Source organism: Mesitornis unicolor, unplaced genomic scaffold, assembly GCF_000695765.1.
Source record: "Mesitornis unicolor isolate BGI_N332 unplaced genomic scaffold, ASM69576v1 scaffold22589, whole genome shotgun sequence".
In the NCBI taxonomy this organism is placed as follows: Eukaryota; Metazoa; Chordata; class Aves; order Mesitornithiformes; family Mesitornithidae; genus Mesitornis; species Mesitornis unicolor.
The window spans coordinates 1-17,578 of record NW_010206834.1 but is presented as its reverse complement, the minus strand read 5'-3'; the positions used below and the strand labels follow the sequence as shown (position 1 = coordinate 17,578).

At 35.3% G+C, this 17,578-nt stretch overlaps 1 protein-coding gene across 1 annotated transcript in view; it reads right to left on the bottom strand.

The window, feature by feature from the left end:
* SKIV2L2 (superkiller viralicidic activity 2-like 2 (S. cerevisiae)) overlaps positions 1–16,997 on the bottom strand; it is a gene marked incomplete at both ends in the record, with an annotated part of 28,553 nt that extends 11,556 nt beyond the window's left edge. The window contains 14 exons of the mRNA XM_010191927.1: positions 3,545–3,670; positions 5,138–5,239; positions 6,300–6,410; positions 7,830–7,909; positions 9,083–9,214; positions 9,350–9,452; positions 10,207–10,305; positions 11,489–11,613; positions 11,887–11,977; positions 12,954–13,128; positions 13,934–14,046; positions 14,582–14,644; positions 15,952–16,018; positions 16,866–16,997. Coding sequence (XP_010190229.1) covers positions 3,545–3,670; positions 5,138–5,239; positions 6,300–6,410; positions 7,830–7,909; positions 9,083–9,214; positions 9,350–9,452; positions 10,207–10,305; positions 11,489–11,613; positions 11,887–11,977; positions 12,954–13,128; positions 13,934–14,046; positions 14,582–14,644; positions 15,952–16,018; positions 16,866–16,997 — 1,519 coding nt within the window. The remainder of the gene's footprint in view (positions 1–3,544; positions 3,671–5,137; positions 5,240–6,299; positions 6,411–7,829; positions 7,910–9,082; positions 9,215–9,349; positions 9,453–10,206; positions 10,306–11,488; positions 11,614–11,886; positions 11,978–12,953; positions 13,129–13,933; positions 14,047–14,581; positions 14,645–15,951; positions 16,019–16,865) is intronic.
* Positions 16,998–17,578: the final 581 nt, after the last annotated feature.

The following is a 17,578-nucleotide window of genomic DNA, read 5'->3' as shown; positions in this document are numbered from 1 at the left end:
ACTCAAAAACCTACTTATATGAGCACATTTTCTTTCATTGTACAATCATTCAGTTCAGTAACATAATTAACTTAAGATTTTTGGTTTTTAGAGAAATAACATTTATCATTGTTTAGTAACTCAACTGTCTCTGTAGGAATACACACTTGTAACATTGTCAAATTCCAACTACAGAGATGCCACACTGGTTTCAAATGATAGTGCCTTGATAGTGCCAAGGAGAAACTTTCCACTTCCTAGTTAAACTAACACAATGTAGCTAATGACTTTAATGAAGGAAACAAAAAAAATTCCCGTCAACTATTTCTTAGTATTATGCAGACATAATTATGATTTACTGTCTTCAGAGAGCTATCCACAGCATTGTAAGCATTTATAGATCCGTGCAAGTCACCAGTTTAGTAAATATTCAGTGGTCAAACAAATGCTAAGAATAAACAGAAACACTGAGTTACACTGCAGAAGAAAAATGTGCATTACTGAGTTTAAGAAATATTTACAAATATCCCTCATAAGAACTCCATCTCCAATTTGAACTCTGAATTTAAGTTTGAAGTCCTGTACACAATGTCGCAATGACATGTTAGGCCACAGCCTAACAGCACAGCTGCAGCAATACTGCTGGCAGTGAAATATTACCAAAGCTCCCACTTCACTGATCGCAGCGTAGGCAACTGGTAACACTATCCCTAGACATTTCGCTCTAGTATTCAGAAAATGGTTTAGATCAGACATGCATCCTCGTGAGTGTCACGAGGATGGAGCCAGGCTCTTCTCGGTGACAAACAATGACAAGACAAGGGGTAATGGACACAAGCTGGAACACAGGAGGTTCCACTTAAATTTGAGAAGAAACTTCTTCTCAGTGAGGGTGACAGAGCACTGGAACAGGCTGCCCAGAGAGGCTGTGGAGTCTCCTTCTCTGGAGACAGTCAAAGCCGCCTTGACGCCTTCCTGTGCAACCTCATCTAGGTGTTCCTGCTCCGGCAGGGGGATTAGACTAGATGATCTTCTGAGGTCCCTTCCAATCCCTAACGTTCTGTGATTCTGTGAAAGCAGGGTTAAAGAGCTATGATTAAAACGTCCTACGTAAATGTCCTAACATTCTCAATATGGCTAATTTACTTATTCTGAAGTTTTCCCTATAAATCCTCAGCTTATCCTGGAGCAAAACCACAATACTTGATTTGGCTGCAAAACACTACCACAGACATGATTGTGATCTTACTACAGACAAACACTATCAGTCAGCAAAACCTAATTCTGACACACTTAAATGATGAAGACAAAATGTAAATATTGAAGAAGTCTGCATACATTCCCAGCTTGTTTTGACATGAGATTTCATCTAAGTGTTTTGTATTTAAAAGGCAAAATAAGCATTTTTAAAATATGGTACTGCTCATCTCATAGAAGATTACTTTTACTGCCTTCTCAGTAATTGGCTGAATAGTTACAGAATTTACAGAAGCAGCAATACCTTATATATAGACCCTTCCAATGTTTTCCAAAGAAATCTTAAATTCAGTCCTTGCTCACAAGTAGTGTGAAAAATTAATGAAATACATGAATTTATTTAGATCGGTGGAGACAAACCAAGAGGTAATACAGAAAGCCAAAAAGCTGCCGTATTTTTCCCTTTTGTTTCCTTATAAGCCAAGAGGGGAAAACAAAAACAAAGGACTTACAGTTTCAATAAAGAAAATATTCCTTATTATTTCCTTAAAATCTGGACAAAAGAAGTATCAAAAAGTGATCTATTATTTACTTTTTTCATCTTGATTAATACAGATTGAGTTCTCTAGTTCTTGAACTACTGAACTTACAAAATTAAAAAACCCATTCTGAATGGTTGTGTCCATAGAGTAATCACATAAAATGTGAAGACAGATAATTAGAACATCAATTTTTCTTAAGCTATTTACAATTATTTCATATAAACTTACTTTTGGGGATACTCTTTATGAATGACAGATTACAAGTTTACAAAATCAATATTATTTATAAGGAATGTTTTTTTCTTTCCCCCTCTTGTATCTTCTGCTGTTTAAGCTATCAGCTGTGAAAGTACAAAGGTATAATAAAGCTTATAATTAAGTAAGTATGCTACAAAATTATATCTATTTTTAAATAGTTTTAAAAATTCATAAAAACCCAGGTAAAATACTCTGTCAAGAGATGTACACATGCTTAAAGTATGCATATATAAAAAAAAGTCCACTTCACTGAGGACACACAAATCGAATCAAGACTAAGAAATAAATTCAAAACCTAATGCTACCATACATGAATGAATTCCAGTATTTTTGAAGTATTTTATTTTACTATTTTCTGGTTAGTTAGCCATGCTATAGCATTCACAAAAATTCTGACTTTAAGAAGAAACCTCACCTGTGTATAATAGTGATCTAATGTACACATTTATTATGAATTAACAGGTAGCACTGAAAGAGCAACATACACAAAGAGTCCACATCTGCATAACTAACGGTGGCCATGTACATATTTCCCCCCTCGTTCTTCATTTATCTGAACAAAACAGACAAATATTGGCATCTGATTTTTTATTTTTTGCAACAAATACATGCTTTTTATTAACATATCCTGATGCTGACTTAACATGATTCCTACAATTTACACAAACCCTAATAATACTATAAGTGCTGTCTGAACATAAATAACCTGCTATTTGTACCAAGGCTACAACCTTCTGAAGACTGAGCAGAGTCATTCTCCAATTGTGTTCAATTTTAACACGTGCACAATTAACGTAAGCAGCCTTAAGAGAGGCAACACACACAACAGAATATTATGCTTCATTATGGTGATTTTTTGCCATGGAATTTAAATAGCAGTGTGCATCACTGCAATGTTTCACATTCAAACCAGAAAGCAAGAGGGTATGATCTGTAACAATTTCCATTACAGTTTGGGGAAGCCCTGTAATCTAATGCCTGCCCCAACCACAAGAGTTATTTCACCCTCTTGATTTCCAAACCTCAACATTTCCTACAAGCAATTTCCATTTCTCCGTAGTTAATTTTAACTCACTGACAGCCACCTCACTCTTCTTACTCATGTGTACCTTATTTTTTGCATGACTGACCTGTTTGTCTATTACACTGAAAAGTCCACTAACAAAGTTTTATTTCACTACAAAATCAAGCTTTTAGTAATTCTTGTGGAAGCTCAGCAAACATTTTCTAGTTCAGCAATATCCTTGAACTGACTGTGGTCAGCAAGAAACTAACAGAATACTGCAGTAGCAGCGATATCACTAGAAAACAGGATATAATTCTACCACTCCTGCCTGAGATCCCTTTTACACAGAGAAGAATGATACTAGTCTTCCAACTTTGTTTCACAATAGAAACTCCTACTTTAACTAGAATTTAATGAGTATGAACATTCACTTCAGGAGATGTCATCTTCTACCTGCATGATCTACATATTTTTTGTTCTGGGTGTATAATTTTACACGTTACATTATTCCAACGAGAATAACATCAGTGGGGAAGATAAATAAAGTTACATTCTCTCCTACCTTCAAAAGATGCTTGCCAATTGTTGGACTCATTTTTTCATCCACCATAAGAATTACTATTCCTCTGTCATCCATACCTCGGCGTCCTGCACGACCTGACATTTGAATGTACTCACCTGAGGATATCTAGGATAAACCAAGAAAAAGAAAAGAAAATTAACAAACATTAGAAAAATAGCAAGAACATACAAAGTGCTACTTGGAATTATACAGTAAATGACCATAATGCATAATAATCAGCAAAGGAGAGTTATCTAAGACACAAACTTTTCACAGATTGAATTAACTATTCATAATTGATCCCTAAGCTACTAAGACACAACTCCATGGCTATGAATAACATATGTCAGCAGTGTCAGTTAACTAATACTCTCCTAGCTACAGTGATTTCCATTACATAGAGAATCATTTCAATAAGCACAAAAAGCATTTTACTAAAGTCTTATGTGATGGAAAGTTGCTGGGCGTTGTGGAGATTATTAAAATATAATACATCTTCAACATACTAATAATGCATCTTCACCACCTTCAAATAAGGTACCATTTCATTCAAATGTTTCAAATATAATATTACATTACTGATACCTAGCAAGAGCAGTATTTATGTGCCTACTAACAGTGAAACTGAAGAGGTTATTAAGAATTGGGTAATGGAGAAAAGCCAGCTATAACTGATTCCCTATGTCTCACTAAGTTTTAAAACAATTTTTTCTTGTCACCTGTTGAACTTGCATTCCCAACAACTTCCTGAGTTTCACTTTAAGTTAGATCTCAAAAACTACTTAATGAAACTGTGCCAAATAATTTAAAAATAAGTTTCACATATCTGATACCTCAAAGCTAGCTAATTCTTGCATATATCTTAAGAACAAGCAACCAGACTGAATTAATCATGAAACTGAACAGCCCAAACTAAGATTGAAGAGATGTTTGCTTCATAACACACATCACTTGTGTTGTTTACTTCAATTTTCCCATCTGTGAAAGATGAACCACGACACTTATAAAATTTTGATGTGATGACCCGTACATTCTTATAATTATTTACATGTGACTCACATATCTGTTTCTAAAGTTTAAAACTTTTTAATTTTTTGTTTTCCAGTTGTTCAAGAACCTGTCTCTCACTCTGCACATTTCTGTCTTTGTGTGGGCTACCCAAGATACTCTGCTCTAAAAACAATCAAAACTCTCTTGAGGTAAAATACCTATTTTCTTGGCTCTGTCCAAACACAAATTTTGTGATCACTGTGATATGATACTGAGCCCACTTACTGTCCACATTCCTCTGACACAGAAGAAAACACTTGGGTCTCAGTTTTGGACAAGTTCTGCAGAGTCTTAGCCTAATGTAATATCCACCACTAGCCTGTGTGTGATGCCCTTTTGCTCTATCTGTTAAAATTACGTCACGCATAATCTGAGGAATCTTGTCTTCAGGAATTTGCACAGTAATTATAAAAGGAATAGTGAACAAAAACATTTTTGAAAATATGTTTTCTAGTACAGTGGATATGTCAAGAGTAAATTAAATCCTAATGAGGTTTAAAATAATGCAATTCTGTCATTCTACAGAACCTGTTTTTCACTTACCCATCGGAAATCCTTTCCATCAAATTTGCTGGCACTCGTAAATAGCACAGTCCTGGCTGGCATATTAATTCCCATAGCAAAAGTCTCTGTTGCAAATAAGGCCTAAATAAACAGAGGAAGTTAAACAAGAAAAACCAAAGGCTCTTAAGCAAATGTGCAAATAGTCAGAGACTGCTACACAGAACGTCTCCAGATCTTACTACTTAGGTACAGTCAACATAGGAACATAGCACATTCAATATTTACAAACTGGACAAAAACCATTATTTCCTCCATCCCTTATTTCCTCTGGGAAAACATGAAAACTAGTTACGTGGGATCATGTGAAAGACCCCAAAAGAAAACACAAAGGAGTGCAAATTTTATCAATGGAAATAATAGTTAATTTCCACATGCAAAGCTTGCAAGAGGAAAATAGCAGCTAGTTACCTCCAAAAAAAACCCTACAACTTTCATCTAAGGTTACATTTTTCTGAATGAATGTCCTTTAGGGCAACAAAAAAACAGCTTGGAAAATGCCTACAGTCATTTACAGGAGCAAAACATATCATGCAACATTTGAAGAAAATGTTAAAAGCTAGACATAAATTTAAATACTTTAGGATAAAATCTGGAACACTTAGATCTAGAGCTGTAATTGTGCACTAACATAATACATCTAAGGCAAAGTATTAAAGACTACAAACTTTCCCTTACAGAGAGGAAAAAAAACAAACCAAAAAAACAGCTGCAAGGATTTTTTTCAGATAAAGATGGAGGCATTTATGCAAATATTTGCATTCAAGAGAATGTCAACTAGTTACATCAATCAACCTGTGCCACTGGAACACTTACAGATTTCCAGAGGTCCATTTGTAGAACCCAGTATGCAGATCCACAGAATGGAGCCTTTCCTTTCCTATGTGTGTAGCTCATTTTAAAACTGCCTACTTACTAGTCCACAACGATTAAAAAAAGATTGCTTCCTGCATAGAAGCACATTCAAAACACATTTTTCAGTTTGGCATGCGCAATGAGTCTTTCACCTTTTTCAGTTAAGGAGCAGATGTTCACTACAATACTAGCATAGGTTTTGAGCTAAGACAGACTTCTCATTTTCTCAGGAAAATTCTCTGTGAATTCACCACAGAGAAAAACCTAAATATGAACACAAAATATATACCTTTATTAGGCCCTCAGAGAAAAGAATTTCTATGGTTTCTTTTAAGATAGGAAGCAGACCACCATGATGGATACCAATTCCTCGCTTCAGAAGAGGAAGTACATGCTCCACCTGGAAAGAAATATATAAAGACCAGTATACAAATTTTAGTATCAGATACTAAAAACATAAAACATGTATGGAAAACCTCAACACTGCTCTTAGTGTGATCTGTAAATACAAGAAATACTCCTTCAGTATTATTTTCCAGTTAGAGCTAGGAATGATATGAAGGGTAAAGCCAGAGGCCAATCCTTTCACTAGCAGATTACTCTTAAATTGGGTCAGACCAACTGCGAAGCTACACTCTAATTTACACATGCAATTAGTATCCAAATTAGCCTTTATAAAAAACAAAGCCTCACTTAAAATAATTATTGGAAACAGTGATCCTGGTATGCACTAAATATTTTGTTTCAATTTTACCTGCGGTGATTGCACTTATTGATATGTGCTGTAAAACAGTGAAGTCAGCACCTATGAGAGCCATACGTGGTAATTCAGGCTGCAAATTACTGAAGTAATCTCTCTAAAAATCTAAACCCACCATACTTTAAACAAATACCTACATAAACTTAGCTTTGTCTCTGCTTTTTTTTCTTTGAAAACAAAGATTCTCATTAAGAATCTATTAACACTTGGTTACCACCCCAAACCTTATTCTGAGAATATGCTTTTGAGATACTATTGTCCACAGAGACCAAACCAGATTACATGGATATAATGCCACTTTTATAAACTTACCAAACAAACTAGCACATAACACCCTACATATTGGATTCCTATTTAACATTTTTCTCAAGTTCACAAACAAAACACGTATGTTGATCCGAAGCAAGTAGGCAAGGCCAACAACTGAAGGTTTATTTTTTTTCGAGGAGAGAGAGCCATGCTCACAAGAAAAACATACATTAAGAAATGGTGAACACAAATAAATAAAGAGCCAGGTAAAAAGAAATTACAGACTCAGTATTTCTTTAAAAAGTACTGAATCCTGTAATATTCTGTCCACTTCGAAGCTTCTATTTTCCCACCATAAAGACAGTCACTATGTTTAGTCACCATACAGTAAATCAGAACGCAGAATCAATTCAACTTTTTGAAAGGCCTAGCAGTCGATCCTGATAAACTGCACACTGCACTCACATCTGAACTATTTCCAGATTGTTTTAACCCAGATATATCTCTTTCTAAGCCCTTATGTTTACTTAAAAACATAATTAGAAAAAAAAAAAAACAACAAAAAAAACACAGGGTAGGAACTCCGAAGTTGTTTCTGGCATGTCATTTGCTGGAATCACAACTGGAAGGAATCCTAATCACTGAGTCCTACCTCACAATACCAATGAGCAATGTAAGAAACATTAAAACCCGAGGAGATGAATGAGAATACCCAGTTTATTATTTCTGTACTCACTACAAAAGATCCACAGCCTCAAAAGCTGCAGAAAACAAAAGAACAGCATATACCTCTCTTCAATCTCCACTCACCTGAGGAAGTTTTTTGTCTTCATCTGATAGACAATCAATTGCATTATTGAACACTTCTTCAACCATCTTTTTTTCTTCATCTAAGAAGGCAATTTGTAATTTATTACAAGACCTAGAAGACTAATACCATATGTAAACAAAGCACTTGTAAATACAAAGTATTTACAAAAGTTTACAGTAGCAGTAATGTGGAAGACTGTTAAGTCTACACAAAACCACCCACATCGGGTCAGACAATCAAGACTTGAATGTCAGCCTGAAGGAATCTAACAGCAACCAGAAGTAGGTGCTCAGGGAGAAAGAAAACAGAACAAACCCAGCAGAATAATCCATACTTCTGCTATTTCCAAGTTTGGGATTCTCCCGTTTTATGTACATTCTGCATATTTCATAAACCTCCCCACTTCTGCCCGCTAGTGCCTGTCTGCATGGACATAGAGGCCTTTCCTCTTCCTCATTAATTCTCAGAGTTTATACTCTATCTACTTAAGTAGTACAAAAATCAAGAATACATATTCAGAGATATGATAGAAGAAAATATATAAAAATGTATCTCTGCACTTGTGCATATCTTTACATTTTCTGACAGAAACAGTTGCACTGCTTTGTAACACAGAACTAGAACATGCAAAGGCTGGAGCAAATAAGCAATCAAGAACCTTGAACAGTTTACAAACATAAAATGATACATTGATTTACAACTAATTCCTTGTTTTTGTAACAATTCTCAACATTTTCAAGAAGCAATAAACTGAAAATTATTTTCCAAACATGGTCTTAATCCAAAATGAAAAAAATCTCTTTTGTTTTTTACTTTAAGGAGACAAGGAAGGAAAGAAAGAAAACTGGATTGAGTAGTTGAGAAAGAAGAGTCTAGTAGTTTGTTACGCAGTTGTTTTGACTCTGAGAGAATATTCACTTTTATAATGGACATAACAGGAAAATTTTGGGAATAACATTTGTTATAATTCCCATTATAGACAGATTTTTCTAGGAACCCTTGTGATATTAATACAGTGAAAGGATTTTGGAGAAAGAAATAAAGTTTAAAACAGAGGAACAATTCAACATTGTGATGACTAAGTACTCTGTGCACCAGCAGTTTCCTCCTGAAAACAGCCTGATAAATCAAAAAGTAAAATATATTTTTCATCTATTTTTACATTAGAAGTCCCAAAGGAAATAGAAGTATCTAACCAAAGTAACATTTCACATCAAACTACAATTTTGAATAAAACTTTATTTATCTGTACCTGTATTAAAATCTAACTTTGTCATCTGAAGTGCATACGCTTCACAGTCCTTCTTACTGAAGCTGAATATAATCACAGGTTGGAAATTCCTTTCCATGATCATCTTTACAATCTTAAAAACATTTGAAGGACCTGCAGAGAGATTACATTAATTTATATGTAATTTTAACAAAAGTATCTTATGGAATAAATGAGACACAAGCACAACCTGTGTACAACTTTGTTGTATTACACAAGAAGTTACTTTCTAATGGGATTCAAACTCACCTTTTGTTCCTCCTTTTCTCCCTTTCTGGTCCCCTTTTGCTAAGTCTCCTGCATCTCTAAGCACTTGCATTGCTGTATTAAAATTATCTTCTCTGAAATCTCCCTAGATATAAAACACAACCTTTGTAAGCAACTACTTCTTACACAGACCACTTAAAAACATTTAGTGTTTTGCACAGCCAATACCATTACCCCATATTTACAGACAGAGGGACAAAAGCAACATGTAACCTAGCAAGTGAGTTTACTAGGACAGCTCAGTGCCACTGTGTCTCCAAAGTTATTGCTCATTGTTCTGTTCACACCACCATCAAGCATGACAGACCTGCTGAATGACACACTACCAAAACTGATTTTCAGGAATGTCTACATGAAACTATGCTGCCCAATGAAGATCTAGCTTCAAGAGCAGTACTACTGTTAATGGCATTACCTATTGCTGTGCAAGCCAATGATGAATTTTAAGCAAGACACTACTTCAGAACCATCCTAAAGACACCAAAATATTTTGTCCTCTCAACTGAAGTAATATTTAAATGCTACTATGTCTTATTTTGAGTGAGAAACAGTGCAAGAAACATCAGCTGTTTTGCAGATTTACAGAAGGCAGCATGCAGCTTACAGAACAAAGCAAGGATGAGGGCATTTAAGACATATCAGCAAAGTATCTCATCTGGCTACGTGATTACATGACACAAAAACTCTCTCTTCTGCAAAACTCCAAAAATCTAACAGCAATTCACTGCCACTTGTACTGCATTTTAAGACAAACATTCCTTGTATAGCAAATCCAAATTTTGCAAGAGATCAAGCTCATGACCGATATGCAAGGAAACAAACATACAAATATTACTCACATTTTCATCAACAACCAGATGGAGTCCATCTCCTCCTGCTGGGAATATATAATGCTGCAGTGGAGTGGGTCGATAGTCTGTGTAAATCACATGGCAAGGCTATAAAGAAAAAACAGCACACACATTAATATTTACTGTTTCTAACTGCATTGTAAGAACACTTGCTTACTGGAAAATCCAATATATTACTATTAAAATCTGTCTTTCTAAAAGCCAGAAGGTAATACTCACAGAAACTAAGACAACAGATTTTCTTTCCCAAATATGGATTGTGTACTAATGACATTGCTTAACAAAATGAAAATTTGCAAATTCCTTAAAAGAATACAAGTTGGCCACAAAAATTCTTTCTCATGAACACAGAAAGTAGGGACAGGTAATATCACCTTCTGTATTATTACACAGACTCAAAATCCTAATACCTTTCAAAACCAGAAGGAAAAACTGCTAATTTATACATTGCAAAAAAGCCTGCAGTACTTCTTACACCACATAAAAAAGGCACATAGCAGACTTTTAGAAACATTTAACATTTTAATGCATGGAGAAAGCTTGTTAAGAAAAAAATAAAACACTTCCTTTAAAAGATTAAATATTATGTAAATCTGCTTTAAATAAAATAAATTAGAGTCTAGTGTTCTGTAAAACGAAGTCAAGGTTTTGTGCCAAGTTTAAATAGATATCTCTTATACTACACTCCTTTCATCACAAACATAAGAATCAATCTTTGTGGTATTTTTAAAATCAAACCAAACTCTTGCGGATATTAACCTCCCTAATTCTAATTCTCATCTTCTTTGCTGCAAAATCATATCTTAAAAAAAACAGAATAAAATAAACCTAATGGTTACAGGACAGGATAGAATTCTTACATTCCTCTTTTCTCACTTTGTTTGCATGCATATGTAGTATTTCCCATGGATTCAGGATTTACTTTTGATTTCCACGTGACCATTTTACAGAGCTCTTAATAAAATTCTCTTAATAACCTCTTGTCTATAAGCTCTCTGAAAATCATAGTTCATTCTTTGCATTTCATAGTTCAGAATGGTTATTGAAATCAAGCTGGTGTCTAAGTGTGGAAAATAAACTTCAAGGAAATAATGCTATGTAGAACCAACAGCCAGTATAGTCGCAAAAGCGAGGAGTACAGAGAAGCCAGGTATGATATACATCATTGCTTATAAGCATTAAGATGTCTAAAAAGACACTCAAAGATTCAGTGCTCATCAACCAAACAGACAGTATTATGCCACAAGGATGGAGGCATCATAAACATCACCTGTTTGTGAAGGTGGCAGATCCATTCAGCAAACTGACGGGCATTTGGAATAGTTGCAGAAAGGAACACATAATGAACATTGTCAGGGAGCAAAATAATTGTCTCTTCCCAAACCACACCACGTTCTGAAAATGGAAAAGTCATAGGGGAAATGGATGTTATTAAAGCCTATTTTTCAGGTCTGAAGCCTAACAGCATGCTAAGGACAAAATAAACTACAAAAAACCTTCTCTACTCAAATAGGATGTATCAAATGCCCTCAAAGTGCCTTGGCAAAGAAAATGCTCACTGCAACACACAGTAACTATCTTATATATATTCAGTAGAAAACAAATTCTGAATGATACTTGAGAAGAAAAATTGTACAAATAGAAAGAAAAATTGTACAAATAGAATACCTGAATCTCTCATGTAGTGGATTTCATCAAAAATAACCCATGCGACTTCTCGCATAACCTCAGAACCTCTGTAGAGCATACTTCTCAAAATCTAGAAAAAGAAAAAAATGGAGATCCGTCACAGGAAATAATGAACAGTCACATTACAGAAATGTCAGTAAGAAACCGCCAGCATTTTCTGGTTCACATTTACATGGCAATATGAAATCTTATTTTGCACAAAACTTAAAATAATTTAAAGGTTGGCTGTGAGACGCTTTCAAGTTGATTCCAGTCTAACAAATTGGTTTCCCTGCAAGGCCAGTGAAGGAACATGAAAGAAAAAATGTTATTTTTCTTCCAGCCTCTACGTGGCAGCATATTTGCTACTGGTCTATAGGTCTATTTCTGCCAAGCTGCCTTCTTCTCTCATCCTAATAGATAAACTCTCTGTGATTAAGAGGAAATCTTTTGTCAGAAACCAAGTCATCCTGCCTCTCCACCCCAATCCTTCCCTACCAAAGTTTTCTCCATAAGAGTCTTTACTCCTTTAAGGTAAATACAGAGAGAGGAAAATTCCAACTCATGACTGGATAGATTTCTACAACAGAAATATGACAAAACCGTGCCAACAGTTCATTGTTACTAAAGATGAAAAGCTGTATATTCCTGGAGTGCTAGCACCGATCATGAACCACTCCACTATTGCTCAATGTTTTTCCTCTCCCTGTTTTTCCTCTAGAACAAAATACTGACCATACCGGATTCAGCAATACCGACTTTCAGTACTTCACATCCATCCAAAGAAAACTCAGTGCCTTGAGAGTCCATGAAATTAAGTTCTGCCTTTCTTCATGTGAGAAAAAAGTTCCTGACCAATAGTTCCAAAGCATGAATTTACAGGCATTTAACCAACTTTCTCAATAACCAAAAGTTTAAACATTGAAGAGAGGCATAATCAACTTTCTAACATTTTCTACCCTAATTGTGTTTATTAGGATAACTTGAATCTTTTAGTATCAGATCTTCTCAGTCAAAAAAGGACAGAAGAAAACACAGATAGATCAAGAATCAACGTCTGATCTTACCTCGGTTGTCATGACCAAACAAGAAGCTGTAGGATTAATGGTGACATCCCCAGTCATCAAACCAACATCCTGAAATTCTTCATACATCTCACGGTACTTCTGATTACTCAAAGCTTTAATTGGACTCGTAAATATCACACGCTGTTTCTCCCTCAAAGCCAGGGCAATTGCGTACCTGTATTCAAACGTTGTACACATTAAATTTGTCAGAAAAACATTCAAAGCATATTATTTTCCTCTAATCTTCTGCTTAAAAAAATTGCAGTTCAGAACACCAGTAATGATATGAAGCATTTAATATCTTAAGTTTAGTGCAATCTTAACTCAATTATGTATACCTCTTTGGAGAGTGACAAATCATTGCAATAAGTTAACTCATTTTTATAGATGTCACAGCATATCTGGTTTAATCTAAAAAACTATCATTGTCACATAACTAGCTATTATTTGAACCCATGCTCTAATATAGCTACATGTACATCTCACTTCTCACCTGAGATCAGCAAAACCACTCTACTGTCAGACCAAACCCTGACAAAAAACAGACACTATTTTTCAAATATTTCTTGTCCGATAAAGTTGTAAATTAAGTCAAACCAGTACTTTTGACAAATCAAAGCAAATATAAAAGAAACTCCTTATTAGCTATAGTCAGAGGCTAGAAAACAAAGATATTTTTTTCTAAATTCATTCAAATCTCTATTGCTGAAATTGTCTTTTCAGTCTATACAGAAGTATCTCAACAAAACCAGATTGCTTAAAAATAAAAGGTAAGCTTAAACACAAATTAAACATTTAACTACCCACTAAACAAGATGAAAGAATAATTTTTATATCCAGGACATGTCAATTCAGTTCTGACACTGACAGTCCAAACGTTTTATTAAGAAACTGAGACACAACAGCTACTGATGCTTCAACAAAATGACAGAACAAACATCAAACCGTTCTCTTATCAGAGCCTGCTAAAAATTACTTACTCTGCACAAACAGTTTTACCAGCTGATGTATGAGCTGACACTAATACAGACTGGTTATTATCTACACAAAGAATAGCTTCTCTCTGAAAGGCATCAAGAATAAATGGATATTCCTGAAAAGAAATTAAGTAAAAACATTACATATTTTTAACACAGACTGTTACTTACATCCAATTTATTCTCTGACTGATTTAGTGTGCAAATTACAGGTAGAAACAAAACCCTTAGGTATCCATAACTTCATCTGGACTTAATTCAGTATTTTGCAATGACTTTGTATTTATATAATTTTATCTAACACCACCGTGAAGATCTTTGCTTACGTCTTCTTGTCGAATCAAATGAAAACATTGCCTCGATGACTGAATTTTCTCTAGTTTACTAATTTAGGAAGAGAAACTGCAGTGTATGACTGAAGCCACCATGTGATGTTGAAGAATAGAATGGAAATCACAACAGTCTATCCACCCCACATCATTTCACTCTACTGAATTCAAAATATAAAACAACAATCTTGCTTATGACTGGCCATCTTTTCAAGATACTCTTTTCCAAGCCTTACAGACAAAGTACATCACTTTTTCCTATACCCTCATCTATTGTCTAAAGTATAGGCAAAAAAGAAAACAAATTAAATCTATCACATACTTTTGCAGCTTTTCCAGTTCTTGGCTTCAGACCTGTGAAGTCTTCATCTGCAGGAAGTGCAACCTATAAAATACATTTTAAATAAAAACAGTTGCAGAATTCTTGGCAGCCACTCCAACGACAGAGCAAGCTGTGAAGAGCTGGGACGGGAGATATAAAGTGCACTAAAAATAATTTGAAGTTTTATTATTCTTTTTCTATGAGCTTATGTGTTGTGGCTTCCTTCCTCTCAGAGATTTTCAGCTAGTATCTCTATCCTCCTGTCCCAACAATGCTCCTCTCGCTTCTCTGATGCTCCCTTCTGTCCCATGTGAAATATTTCTCCTTTACCTACCTTAGAACAGCTCTTCAGGCCAAGACACAGTCATGGCTTCTGGCCAATGGACATTAGAAACAATTAATCAGCTCACATTGATCACACTTCCTTTCTGTGGCTCATGTATTTATACAGGTAAAGTTCCATTTACTGGCCAATATCTAATATTCATTCATACGGTATATTTAAGCTCCTTTCAGTTACTAAGTGATGGCAAATGTCTACCAGACATCCCAAAATAACAAAGATTCTACAGATGCATGGACTTTATACCTTATAATCAACTGTATATACAGTTCCTTTATTACAAAGGTGCTTTAATGTTACCTTAATTAACTTGAGCTAGTTCTGGAAGACAGCACAGAAAAGCAAATGAGCATAGAAGTACAAGGAGGTTAAAATTTACATGTGCAATTCTCATAGAAACTCTGACAATCCTGTTTGGAGGAAGGATGACTTAAAAAAATCAGCATCAATAATTCTGATTTTTGTTATTTGAAATTGTATTTATGTCTTTCAACACAATTTGAAAATAGTTTTCATTGTTTTGCTTTTACATGAAAAAGGACTTTCTTCCCTTTTAACCAAAATGAAATTTTCAACTGCAATCAGCCTTACAAGAAAGCCTTTCATTCTGGAAACAACAGCAAACTATTTCATGCACCGCTGCACACTCAGATCGCACTGTGAACACAGACCTATTTAAACAATCAGTAGGTTTTCCTTCTCAATAAAAGTACTCAGAATGTGCTTGGCACCTACCTTTCAAATACGGAAACTTATCAAAATTATCATCAAGTCTTTCACAATCACTCGTTTTATTGCAAGTATCATTCACACTGCTCCTGGTAAGATATCCTATTAATTTTCAAGTGCATTTTGTGCATGCTTAATGCCAGATACATACCTCAAACTCTTTATGTGCCTGTTCTGCCTTAAATATGAAATAATATATAAGTACAAGTGCAATAAGCAATATCATTATACTGGCAGTAATACATATAATCCCATGAAACAAGCCTATACTTTTCAGATGCATTTTCACTGCACTCACCTCATGTGTGCAATCTTCAACAGTCTCCACAGCTTGCACTTTTACTTGAGGCATCAGGTCTGCCAGGCTGAAAACATAAGATTGACAAAAAGGTATTTAAAAAATTTGTTTTCTTTATAAATGCAAAAATGCTTTGGATGAATTTATATGCCATTAATACTTCTAACCATTTATTGAACCAACATGAACTTCCAGGGTCCCAAGAACCTCTTAAGAGACACTAAGCTGAAAAAGTACCCACATTGTCCCTTCAAACTGTTTTCAAAATCCCTTATAACACTTGTCATGATGTATGTCTGCATCTCTTCTCTCCAGGACTTCAAGCACAGAAGTGGCATTGTGGCTTCCCTTCACCTACTTTATCTTCCCAGCTATCGACATGTCCAAGCATACCCAACTCTCCATGTCAAATCCTTGTCACCTGTGCTCAAATTTAAAAGCACATCTGCACTTAAGATTCTAAATATTTGCTGTTATAAATTCACGATATATCTTTGCAGTTATAATCTTATATGCCTAAAAAACCTTATGTCCTTCAGTGGTCTGGTTCACAGGAAGCCTGCCTCCTGCCATGTGCCTCACCGCTTATCTCTTGCTGCCTGCTTGAAATCAGCACGATGGCTTTGACCAAGAACCACCAATCCAAATGCAGTAAACACAAATACACAAACACTTCCTACTGCAGTTGCCCATCCGTCCACAATATTATTTTAAACATATCCAGCGCTCATCACTGCTGAAGCAGTACTACCATCACATCTTCACTTATACAGATAATGGAAAATCAACTTCATATGCAAATTCATCTTTATATGAACATACTGCAAAGTTATTTACATTGACTATTCACAACTGGCATATACCTAACTAGTATGTTTTCCTCTGATTCCTTACACATTAAGCTACGCACTTACTTAGCGTCTTCTGATACAACATCTTCCAATTTTGGCTTCTTTCCCAAAACAGCACCTTCCGCACTAATGACGTCAAATTCCCTTTTGGACTTCCCTGGTGCAGTTATGGAAGATTTTTCCTCTGATCGTCTCCTGCAACATAAAGACACAGTGAATTTTTTGCCTCTTTTATGTATTGAGAAAGGGATTAAAACTGCTGCTTGTAGGACCTTTGTGAACTCAAGCTGTAGACTCAGCAATCCCACAGATAAGCAGAAGGCCAGAGTACATTCTTTGAAGATAAATCGTAACCCCCAATTAAACAGAAACCCCTTTTTCTGTTCTAGTAACCCTATCTAGGAATGTCCAGGGATGAAATATAGGTATCCTGTGTTTGTGTAGCCACAGATGTTTAGAGAAATAGTGCAAATAATGCCCAGTTAACAGAATAAGAGACAAAATACACCTCCTTCTGGGAGTAAGGTGAAAAGTTTACAGCGATGAAGACAATAAGCCTTCATCCCCACGATCACCTGAAGACCATCAGAGGGTCGTAGGGCGCATGCCCAGATCGGAGGAGTTGTATGCTAATAATTTTCAGAGGAATCCCTGTTTTGTATTAATGAGTTATCAGATATCTCATGAATATGTATGAATAGATAGAATATAAACGATCACTTTGTAACAAGAAACTGGGAGTCACACAGAAACACAGAATCGCTTGGTTGGAAAAG